This window comes from Centropristis striata, chromosome 22 (genome assembly GCF_030273125.1).
Source record: "Centropristis striata isolate RG_2023a ecotype Rhode Island chromosome 22, C.striata_1.0, whole genome shotgun sequence".
NCBI lineage: Eukaryota > Metazoa > Chordata > Actinopteri > Perciformes > Serranidae > Centropristis > Centropristis striata.
In genome coordinates, this window is record NC_081538.1 from 12,649,223 (window position 1) to 12,662,299 (window position 13,077).

At 41.2% G+C, this 13,077-nt stretch overlaps 1 protein-coding gene across 2 annotated transcripts in view; it reads right to left on the reverse strand.

Annotated features, from left to right (window-relative positions):
* Positions 1-13,077, reverse strand: part of arhgef39 (Rho guanine nucleotide exchange factor (GEF) 39) — an 82,116-nt gene that overhangs the window by 47,155 nt on the left and 21,884 nt on the right. For both annotated transcript variants that reach the window (XM_059326303.1, XM_059326304.1), the window contains one exon: positions 8,996-9,114. In XM_059326303.1, the coding sequence (XP_059182286.1) occupies positions 8,996-9,114 (119 nt within the window). The remainder of the gene's footprint in view (positions 1-8,995; positions 9,115-13,077) is intronic.

The window sequence follows — 13,077 nt, forward strand, 5'->3', positions numbered from 1 at the left end:
AGTTCCAGTAATAATATACATTCATACTAGGGCTAGACGATTATGGCCAAAATGATAATCACAATTATTTTGATCAATATTGTAATCACAATTATTAATCACGATTATTTATCATGTTAGGGAAAACATCTGTATTTTTATTGCACTACTTTTAAATAGAGTGTCTGGTGCTTGTTGTAAACAAACAGGGATCGCTAAGTGAACACCTCCTGCAGCAGCAGCACATACACACTGTACTGCTACAGAGCTAACTGTTAGCCTGTTAGCAATGTGCAGTCTGGACGCTAAGGGGTTAAATTCCCCTCCGGCTCTGTAGCTGGCAGAGACTGCTGAGAGATGTACAGCAAGAAGGGAGAATGGAAGCAGGAGTCAGCAGTTAATGACTGTATAAATCAGTCTATATATATATATATAAAAACTAACACTGGACTTCCATAAATAAACATTAATAGGTAGAGCAATAGCTACAGGACTAAACATTTATTTAATATCTGTCTCATGTTGCCTTTCTGTGTATCCGTTCTGTGATATATAGATATATATTTTAACCCACCTTAGGAAGAATATCACAAATGAAAACGGGAGTGAAAGACTTGAAATTACAGCATCTTGAGCACATTTACTCGAAAGTCTTTTTTTCTTCAAACAAAGCCACAATTTCCACATGTCCAAGCATCCCGACTCATAGCCACGTTATTAAGGTATGTAATAAACAAATCGGTTTGTAAATCTGTCAAGATATCAGCTAGTTAATAGTATTTTTGATTATGCAGATAACTCACCTTCCTGCAGCTACCATAGAGCGTACCAGAGTGGTATACTGTGGTAAGATGGCCGCCGTATAGGGACGCTGGTGACTCCGCCTCCAGCCATCTAGCCTTTCTTATAGATATCTATGGCAGCTATTCTCAATCTTGGGGTCCCGACCCCAATTGGGGTCGCGAGATGATTTCTGGGGGTTGCCAAATCATTTTGGAAGTCAGCTCTGCCTCCACTGTGTTAAAGTGTTTGTGTTCATGTTTTTTTAGTCTCTTTGGTCATTTAATGCCTTTTTTGGTAATTTTGTGGGTTTTTGGGTAATTTTGTGTGGTTTTTTTGTCATTTTGTTTCCCTTTTTTGGTCATTTTGTGTCTTTTTTTAGTCATTTTGTCTCTTCTTTGGTCATTTTGTGTCTTTTTGTGGTCATTTTTTGTCATTTTATGTCTTTTTTGGTCATTTTGTGCTTAATTTTATGTAATTTTTGGGTCAATTTGATTCTTTTTTGGGTAATTTTATGTCTTTTCTGACAAATCCCAGAGTAGCAAGTTACTACTTTCCAAGGAGTCTCTGGCTTGAAGCTTACTGTTACACACTCAGGAGGTCAGAATGGACCTTTAAACTTATAGCAAAGGACTTAGATTAAAAGTAACAAAATATTTTTTTAAAATTATAAATGCACAGACAGAGAGATGTTTTAGTTGTTGTTTGCTTCATTATTCGTCCAAAATTCGTCGTATCAACTGAGTTTGTATGATCTGAACTGTGTGTGTGAGATTGTGTTCAGTGAGCGGGGGTCGTGGACAACATGCATGTTAAATTGGGGGTCGTGACTCAAAAAAGTTGAGAACTACTGATCTATTGTGGTAACAACCAACCTGCCTCCATAAGAACTGAGCAACTCCATCTACTCAAGAAGGCCATGAGGTGTTGTTTAAAGCTTGGCCTGAAGCTAGTCCTGCAAAGCCAGACTGATTTCCACAGCACTGTGTAAGCGCCAGAGAAAGGTATGGCTGTACCCATTATCATTCTGGGATAAGGGAAAAATTCTTCTTTATATCAATCACAATTGTTATGGGCAGCACTACACCCAAGAGACAGCGACAGAGTCCCTGCAAAATAGATAGCGGAGGCAGAAGGGGAGGAGAATATCACATGAAATAGACGGCCAATCGCAGGCGTATACCAGCAGTCTACATTACAATGAATTCACAGGAGCTGAAGTACAGAAGAGCAGGTTAGCACAGTGGTGGGTCTGTGGGTGGAGGAGCAAGAGGAGGAGGAGGGTATTGTTCTTGTAGTCGATTACTCATTGGAAATGAAACGGAAGCTAAACAAGATCCAATTAAGCCTCCTTCAATTAAGAGACACTTAAAAAGAGAAATAATTTCACTTCTTTTTCTTCTCGTCTCATCTTGTAATAACAAATACATTACAGGCATTATTAGCAATGGATGCCCTCGTTCTTATTAAGGAGTGGAGACGAAAATCTAATTAAAGCAACTGTGTAACAAAAAGGGAACACTCTAATGAGCATTATTACGGCACATTTCAAATAATGTAAACGGAACTCTCTCGTTTAGCTGCCCTGTCCCGCTCATTAGCCGCAAAGCAAAGAAAGATAATGAGACAATAACGTAATCTGAACCATATTTATGACAGTTCAGATATTCTAATGAAGAATGCAGCTTTAGAAAGCATGCACTGGTGGAGGGATGTGCATGTTGGCGCTGCAGCAAGAGCAGCTAATTCCTTTATAATATGCAGATGATATGCATGCTTTTTTCTCACTCTCTCCTGGCAGACATGTTAGGTCATTTGGGCATTTGCACACACGTCAGTAAAGAAAAGAGATGGAGGAAATATCTGTCTAATTATTTTGCTTCCCATACATGAATTAAGGATTCAAATTTGTAATTAAGAGACAAGATGCACTGGCAGGCTTCTACATGGGTTAGTGAACATGGCATGGGCTTGTGGGTAATTACTCAATTTTAATAGCTTAAAAGGAAAGGAATGCACATCCGTGGTAAATACAGAAGACTAGAGATACTCCACTGTCCAAACTTGAGCAATTAAAATGTAATATGAAGTGATTGTGTAGAGTGTCTTATCTTTCTGTGAAAGGGGGACTAACAGGGATTTACTCAAAAAGAAAGGAACTCTGTAAATGTAGACATTATGAAACACTTTTCAGTTAAACTCCAGAATGACTGGAGCTTTTATTACTTTGTGCTGCTGCGTGAGTCGACTTAAATCAGTGTGAGATTTAGAGTCGAACAGTTTTAAGTTAATATATTACAGGGAAAGAAATTGGGGCTGCCTCATAAACCTTAATAATTGGAATCATCATTTGAGAAGTCCCAGATTCTAACCTTCCAGTTGAAGCATCTCTGTTGTACAGGAATACAGATTTGCAGGTTATAAACTTTTCCAGACAAGAGGAACTTGGAAAAAGGGTAACACAGCAGTGTGATATAAAATGGGAAATGGACTTGTAAAGCGATTTTCCACTTTGTAATACAAAGCACTTTACAATTTACTTTTGTGTGTGTGAAGGAATGGGTGAATGACCCATTCCTTCACACGCTCACACACTGACGGCAGATAGCTATTATATATATAATATATATAAATACCATTTAACCCTTTGACGCCGGGAAAGCATTACCGCATTTCTACCATTAAAGCCGGGAGCGTTGTTGCGTCACTCTACCATTAAGGCCGGGACAGTGGATATGTCATTTTGTAGTATTTGTATTTTTTTCCACCTATTTTCGGTCTCTTGGCCAATGAAATGCATCAGAACATGATCAGAATACATGCGGGAGTGTCGCAATGCAACATCGGACTTTTTCAGAACTTTGAAATCATGACGGAAGATGACTATAGCGGAGGAGCTCAGAAGTATGTGATGGAAGAGATCTTGATGAAAACAGCACCGATGATTTTATTGCTGATCCGGACTTTGAACCCTCGGAACCAATCGACCTGGGATTGACCTGGGATTTATGGATGAGGAATATGTTTTTAGACGACATATTTTCACCAAAGAACAGACAGATTTGTGGCCATCTGGAGATAATAATAGTATTAATAATATATTAATATTATTAATAATAATAATAATAATAGGCTAATTGATTGTGATGATGATATAAGAAATCATGACTGTTTATGTCTTATAATACTTTATGCATCGTTGAGTACCCTGAAAAGTGCAATATATAAAATGTATTATAATTATTTATTATTATTATTATTTTTTTTTTATTTTTTTTATTAGAGTAGGCTAATGAGAACTATGTCTTGTTCTTCCAGTGGTCATATCATGTTTGCATCTTGCTAATGGGCATGTATCAGTATTATGCATAGGATTTTTTATTCAGTCAAATGTAACATTCGCTGAGTTTGTTGATTTTTAAAAAAAATGTATTGAAGGTTTGGACAAATAAACTCAACTTCGTATGAAAGCCACGAGTATAAGCTCTCAAATACTTTTTGAATTTCATTTTTATCTGCTACAGAGGCTGAAAAATCTATTATTTAGTAGGTGTTGAATTTCCAGAAAAACTTCAGGTTTTAGGGGGTCATTTGAAAATCGCCCATAGGTTTTCCAGGCGCTTTAGGCCTTAATGGGTTAAGGCACTGGTGTTTTGCCTAGGGACACTTTGACATGTGAAAGGAGCAGCTGGAGAACGAACCCGGGGATCGGATGGATAACCTACGGCTGCACAATTGATCGAATTTTAATCGTGATCACGATTAAATTAGCCTGATCGTCGGCGATATTTCCATTTTAAAATGTGGCTCTCCTGCATATCTAATCAAGCACTTTCTACACCAGTAGTCCACCAACCACCAGGGGGCAGGGCTGTTTTTCTCCCCTGAAAAAGCCTGGTTGCTGATTGGATAGATCACTAAGCAGGATGTGACATACTCAACGCCACAACAACACGCGCCCTTTGTAAAAGCCGGCGAAGCAGTGTTGCAAACTTGGCAACTTTGTTGCTATATTTAGCGACTTTTCAGACCCCCTTAGCAGCTATTTTTCAAAAAAGCGACCGGAGACAACCTTCTTACTCGTCTTAACGAGCCGCCAGCCCCGCAGCTCTTTAAGAAGAGTAAGAAGGTTGTCTGGGAATTGGGAATCCCAGTCTGGGAACTGGGAATTTCTACGGGTGCGGAACGGCTGCACCGTGGTTTTGCTCTGTCCTCTGCCCAGCGTCAATTCACACCGGGCACGTGGAGGGGATGTTAACCCCTTAGAGTCCAGTCTGCAAATTGCTAATAGGCTAACAGTTAGCTCTGTAGCAGTACAGTGTGTATGTGCTGCTGCTGCAGAAGGTGCTCACTTAGTGATCTCTGTTTGTTTACAACAAGCACCGGACACTCTGTGCACACACTAAAAACTGTTCCTATTGTTTGTTTAAATGTAGTGCAATAAAAATACAGATGTTTTCCCTAACATGATGAATAATCGTAATTAATAATCGTGATTACAATATTGATCAAAATAATCATGCTTATCATTTTTATTTCAGTTAATGAAAATGTTTTTTCAATTCTAGTTATTGTTATTTCATTAGTTTTCGTGAACTATAATGACATTGAGTCTCACACCATAATTAAGGCACTTTGTTTCATTGCAAGCCCCACTTCAAAATTGGCAATGAACTACAACTGACTGACAATGTAACGCAATTTATTCACGGAAACACAACTCGGTACCTGCAGACCAGGGAGAGGAGCCACTTAAGAGATGCTTCATCTTTCAGAATTCTTTGAAAAGAAAATTAATCAATGCTCTGTCCTTGTGTTGGGGAACCTTACTGTGTTCAGCTGTCGGAGATTATGGAACTACCTGAGCACATAAAGCAGTCAATTTGAAATCCCACCTTGACAATTGAAAGACAAAATCAAGCATGGCCAGTGCAGCACACAGCTACACACTTCTCAATGCTTAGCAAGTATGACGATGACCCTGAGAACTCTGGAGTTGTACGGCCTTTACATAGAGCATGCTCAGTCTCTACAGTGAGCCGACCGCTGGACCATTCCCTTGTTATACTTAATGGTGCTCAGCTTAGAGCAAATATATCCCAAGGCCTCCAAATGCTGCCATCTCTATGAGAGCTGCATCTCTATTATCGACACAAACACGGCCAATACAGGCGGAGAGGGCTGCTATTCACTGCCACAATCAACTCGAGACCCCATCACTGTCATAATGGTGATCTCAGTGGGGAGGACGCCAATGACTGCTCCAGCCGGCTCTAGTGAATGCCACTTAATAAAGGCAATGATTTTATTCCTCCCCCCGCAGCAACATAAGTATCCACACTCCGGGCCCTACTCGCCATCCATCATCCTTGAATGGTGATAAGTGACAACAATTTCCTGCTATTCCCAGCCATGGAGTCGGAGCAAGGTAAGGCGCCAGCCGTAGATGATTATCTAGCCGTGCCACTTAAAATCATCATACAATTAGACACATCCCTCGAGTCTCCACTGAGAACGACAGACGAATCAATGATGATGATGGGAAGTGCTGAGAAAAAGGCGCGGTGAGGGAGGGCTGAGCTGGAGAGAATGAGGCCGACTGATTATGTGTCAGAGACAAATACAACAGTGGTCAGCCTTCTCATATGAGAGAAGGAGAATACTCTAATTTCACATATTGGTTGCATAAAAAGTAAACAGACCTCCCACTGTTGTACATGTTTCCAAGACTTTTTCAATGACCTGAAGCCTAATAAATGACATGCATTTAATATAATGCCATGAATGGGAAGAACAGCAAAACCTTCCATTAGACAGATATAATTCTCATATTATTCCGAGATTGTTATCCTCATTTCTAGGCATACTATACCAATGCAAAAAATGTTTTATCATACAGGAATGCACCAATTAGAGCCAGACAGATATATTGGTTGACATTATCAATGATATTATCTGCATCAAAGGCATATCTGTATCGGTGTAAATTCTACCCAATATGTGCTTTTATGAAAACTTTTTTAATCATTCCTAAACTTTTGTTCCAATTAATTAAAACTGACTGAATTAAAGTTATTATTGGATTTTATTACATAAAGCTTAATTTAACTTGTTCCTTAAGGAGTTTTGCCATACCCATGGTGGCTATGTGTGTGGGCTGCATAGGTGATGTGCTCCTCTTCAAAAATATAAGTACATATTGGGGCTACCGAGACACCACAGGGAAACAACAAGTGGATTGGTCAACATGGGCTGCTTGTGTTTTCTCAAGTAATCAAATCAAGTAATTTTACATAGGTTACTGATTGGATAGATCGCTAAGCAGGATGTGACGTAGTACTCTAAGGGACAACAACACTCCCCATTTGTAAAAGCCGAAGAAGCAGTGTTCCCAACTTAGCTACCAATACCAACTTAGATACCAACTTTGTTGCAATATTTAGCAACTTTTCAGACCACCTTAGCGACTATTTTTCAAGAAAGCGACTGGATACAAATCCACTGACATTTTCTGGTGTTATTGGAGACTTGTTCTTACTCTTCTTAACGAGCTGCGGGGGCCGGCGGCTTGTTAAGAAGAGTAAGAACAAGTTGAAGCGGCACAGTCCTCTTGCAGCAGTCTCTCCCAGCTGCAGAGCCGGAGGGGATGTTAACCCCTTAGCGTCCAGTCTGCAAATTGCTAATAGGCTAACAGTTAGCTCTGTAGCAGTACAGTGTGTATGTGCTGCTGCTACAGGAGGTGTTCACTTAGCGATCTCTGTTTGTTAACAACAAGCACCGGACACTCTGTGCACAGTTAGCGATGCCGGTTAATTCACAATCACTATGTTTATGATCAGCGGAGACACTGTGCATAATTAGCCATGCTGCTTTCTTTATGATCAGCTGCTGACATTGTGCAAAGTTAGCGATGGCGGCCACACTTGAGTCTCCCTTGTTTAATCCGTTGGTATGTGACGTCACAGTCAAAACCGTCACCTCCAGAGTCTCGTAAATCCCTCTGGGGGCTAACTTGTAATGGAGAAACGCAGAGGGCGTGGCCTGAGACTTTCCCGGTGGCCACTTTTCCCCCTAGTGGAAACACGGCTATATTGAATTTGTGAAAAGGACAGATCAATTGCATCGGTGGAGAAAAGTTTATAATATTGGGGCGTCTCTGTCCTTTTCCAAAGCTTAGAAAGCTTTATTCCACAGTTCCATATTAGCACCGGAAGCATGGGAGCAGTGTGAACATAAAGGGAAGGCGATCCTTTGTTGTAGCAAGGAAAGTGAACATAAATGAAATATATGTAAAGTGTCTCAGATGTTAAGGTGAAGGGTCAGCTCAACTCAGAGAAAACTTCTCTCTTTCATGATGGATGGATGTAACATTTAGAGTGCTCGACTGTACATCTGGAGAGATGAGAACATGAGAAGGGCCTAATTAAGATACAACCAAGCAGCTTGATAAACCACTGTCAGATATCTGCTGCATTGGAAAGCATGTTTCAGCCCATTTCTCCTCGTTCCACTAATTAACAAGCAAGATCAAGACCGCATGAAATTGCAGCCAACAAAAACTCATGCTTAAGAAAAGAGATTTTGACAGTTTCTGGACAGTCTGAGTACTTACATGGGCGCTACATCAAATAATAATAATTACATCTGTCACAGAGACCATACATTGTGCAGTGCAGCGGGTGACTGGTGAAAAGAAAACAACTAAACAGCAAAAACAGAAGTCAAGCATGAAATCTGTGACCCATCTCCAGCAGTGTTCCCGTTGTTGGAACAGTACTGCTATAACACCTCCACAAACACTCACTTTAGTGTTTTGCGTAAAAAACTGAAATATTTGATATAATTTGAGCTTCAGTAAGAAAGATACACATGAAGATGTGCTGTGTATATATATATACATATATATACATATACATACATACACATATACACACACACATATATATATATATATATATATATACATATACATACATACACATATACACACACATATATATATATATATATATACACACACATATATACACATATATACACCTATATATATATACATATATACACATATATATACATACATATACACATATATATACATACATATATATACATACATATACATACATATATATATATACATATATAAAAACTTGTTTTGAGTCATACCAACTCAAAACAAGCTAGAGATAAAAAAAAAAACTGGTCTTTTCATTTGAACAAAGAACAGAAATCTTACTGATCAATCCGCAGAATGGGAAGTCGAAGTAAGTCCTCAAGCTTCTGGTTGTGAAACTCTGGTCGGGCTTCCTGTAGTTTCTTAAAACGTCTGAAGGCCTTGTTTTTCTTCAGCTGGATCTAAGACAACACACACGTCATTATGAAGTTATTTCACAGCCATATTGCCACATTTACAAGACAGAGCTTTCTTGGGATGTTCAGAATTTTGGGATCAGAGCAAAACAAAATCTCTGATTTGCACATATCAAACTGACCCCTCCCTATCCAAGAGAAATCATATCATATCCAAATAAGGCTTATAGCTAAATAATATATTCCCCCATGGAAAATATTTGAACAACTGCAAATGTTTTGACTGATTGCAGTTGTGATATTATTCACAATATTAGAGGAAATTATATTAAAATGATCATGGTGTGATTCATTCATAAGTTTGTAGAATGTGGTTTGAAGGCCAGGATATCTCTACAGCAGTAGTTCTCAACCTTTTTGAGCCGCGACCCCCAATTTAACATGCATGTTGTCTCACTGAACACGATCTCACACGCACATATCAGATCAGACAAACTCAGTTGATACCACGAATTTTGGACAAATGATTAAGCAGACAACAACCAAAACATCTCACTGTCTGTGCATTTATATATATCTTTATATTTTATTGTTACTTTTAATCTAAGTCCTTTGCTATAAGTTTAAAGGTCCATTCTGACCTCCTGAGTGTGTAACAGTCAGCTTCAAGCCAGAGACTCCTTGGAAAGTAAGAACTTGATACTTTGGGATTTGTCAGAAAAGACACAAAATGACCCAAAAAAGAATCAAATTGACCACAAAATGATCAAAAAAACACACAAAATGACCAAAAAAAATACATAAAATTAAGCAAAAAAGGACCCAAATTGACCACGACAAACCCCAATTGGGGTCGGGACCCCAAGGTTGAGAATAGCTGCTCTACAGCACAACACTTTAAGAATTCTGTATTTTGACACATTAACCACATTAATAGATATTGCACTAATGGGGATCCTAATAAATAAACAAATAAACATAACATGCTAATAGAGTGCATGTATCAGGATTCACAGTGAACCACCTGTATGGGGTGTGTTTTTGCTAACAGCATCTGCATGCAGCTTGTAGACCAGTGATGGACGTGTCACAAACAGTGAAGACCCCTGAATCTCTTGTCACTTTCTAGACGCATACTCTGTCTGACAAGACCCCAAAATCATCTAGTTGTCACTCACTATGCTGGATTGCCGGCTGAGGTGTGAGTTTGGAGGGGGAGGGAGGCTGTAGATGTTATTAAATATGCATTTGTACATCATGTCAGCATGAGTATATGTCAACATTTGGATGACAAAAAGTCTTATCTTGTCATTCCCATAAATCATCAGAATAAACATTGCTGCTGGATTTCTATAGACCTGAGGAGAGCTCTACGCTTTTTCACAGCTTTAAAAGTAGCGTTTGCCATTCCACTTGACTTTAGATGCCAGCTCTTTGTGTGTGTATGTTGCTCACATACAGCTGTTCAGCTGGTCATTATGTGTGTGGCAGCTAGGGCTGGACACAGTAAGCAGACAGGTGGTGAGTAACTAGAATGATTGGGACAATGTGAGAGGAATCACTTATTAAGTAGAGGAGGTGTAGTAGTGACAGAGTCAAGTGAGTGAAAATCAGATGCCTGAAAGGTGTCAGTTTGGGTTGCCAAGTCTGAGTAGAAGCATGGATATTACAGTGGTGCATATTGTTCAGTGGCAACCCCAAAAAAAGACAAAAACAGTACAATCAAAACTATTTAACTTCAGTATTTAGAACCCCACTATGGCTGCGATTAGGGCTGCATAATTATGGCCAAAAAGATAATCACGATTATTAAGAAAAATGTTGTAATCACGATTGTTAATCACGATTATTCATCGTTATTGCACTACTTTTAAACAAACAATAGGAACAGTTTTTAGTGTGTGCACAGAGTGTCCGGTGCTTGTTGTAAACAAACAGAGATTACTAAGTGAACACCTCCTGCAGCAGCAGCACATACACACTGTACTGCTACAGAGCTAACTGTTAGCCTATTAGCAATTTGCAGACTGGACGCTAAGGGGTTAACATCCCCTCCGGCTCTGCAGCTGGGAAAGACTGCTGCAGGAGGACTGTGCCGCTTCGACTCGTTCTTACTATGGATTTCCACCGGCCGCGGAACGGCCGCGTGTATACGGCTGGCTCGCTACGATGCGTTACAAGCCCGGTGGGAATTGATGCCGGGCAGAGGATGGAGCAAAACCGCTACGCAGCCGCTACGCACCCAGTGGTCATCCCATCCCCAGTTCTTAATGAGCCGCCGCCCCCTCCCCCCGCGGTCTCCAATAACACCAGAAAAAGTCGCCGGAATCGAGTAAGTACATAACTTTAAGAGCTAACTGTCATTGCTAAGGAGTGCTATATGTTAAAGAAGAAAAGAAGAGAAAAGAATAAGACATTTTTTTTTTTTTTTAAATATATCTGTTAGGTGACCATGACTTAACCGAGGTATTGTTGGAAGAGATAGGTCTTCAGCCTGCGGCGGAAGATGTACAGGCTGTCTGAGGTCCTGATGTCGGTGGGGAGCTCGTTCCACCATTTGGGAGCCAAGACAGAGAAAAGTCTGGAAGTGGTTTTGAGGCGAGTTGACCCACGCAGGGTGGGAGTCGCCAGCTGTTTGGCTGATGCAGAGCGTAGAGGACGGGCAGGGGTGTAGAGTTTGACAAGGTCCTGGATGTAAGTAGGACCTGAACCGTTAGCAGCAGAGTACGCCAGAGCTAGAGTCTTGAAGTGTATCCGCGCAGCCACTGGTAGCCAGTGGAGGGAGCGGAGGAGGGGTGTTGTGTGTGAAAATTTGGGAAGATTGAAGACCAATCGAGCAGCTGCATTCTGGATGAGTTGTAAAGGTCGGATGGCTTTAGCAGGCAGACCTGCCATGAGGGAGTTGCAGTAGTCCAGGCGTGAGATGACCAGTGCCTGGACCAGGACCTGAGCTGCCTTCTGGGTGAGAAACGGGCGGATTCTCCTGATGTTATGCAGCAAGAATCTGCAAGATCTGGTAGTGGCGGTGATGTTTGTTGAGAGGGACAGTTGGTTGTCAAGAGTTACGCCAAGGTTTTTGGCAGTTTCTGTGGAGGCAACCACTGTGTTCTGGACAGTGATGTGGAGGTCAGTGGTGGGGGAGCCCTTCCCTGGGAGGTAAAGTAGCTCAGTCTTTCCCAGGTTGAGTTTGAGGTGGTGCGAGGACATCCACTGGGAGATGTCGGCCAGACATGCAGAGATACGTGCTGCTGCACGTGTTTCAGACTGGGGAAATGAGAAGATTAGCTGGGTGTCGTCGGCATAGCTATGATAGGAGAAGCCATGCGAGTGGATGAGGGAGCCAAGGGAGTTGGTGTATATCGAGAAGAGGAGCGGACCAAGGACCGAGCCTTGAGGGACCCCGGTGGTGAGTAGACAGGGTTCTGAAACAGAACCCCTCCAAGTTACACGGAAGGTGCGGTCCTTGAGATAGGATTTGAGCAGAGAGAGGGCAGAGCCAGATACTCCAAGGTGGTGAAGGGTGGAGATGAGGATCTGGTGATCCACAGTGTCAAATGCTGCAGAAAGGTCCAGTAGAACCACCACAGATGAGAGAGAGGCTGCCTTCGCCTTGTGAAGCTGTTCTTTCACAGCGAGAAGGGCAGTCTCTGTTGAGTGGCCCTTCTTGAAACCAGACTGGTGAGGGTCAAGGAGGTTATTCCCATGCAGATAGGAGGACAGCTGATTGAAGATAGCCCGTTCCAGAGTTTTGGAGAGGAACAGCAGGAGAGAGACGGGTCTGTAGTCGTCCACTAAGGATGGGTCGAGGGTGGATTTCTTTAGGAGAGGATTCACCCTTGCTTCCTTCAGAGAGTTAGGAAAGCAGCCAGTAGTCAAGGAAGTGTTGATGAGATGGGAGAGGAACGGGAGGAGATCCGGAGCAATAGACTGAAACAGGTGGGATGGAATAGGATCCAGCTGACAAGTGGTAGGACGGGCAGAGGTTACAAGGCTGAGCATTTGAGGAGA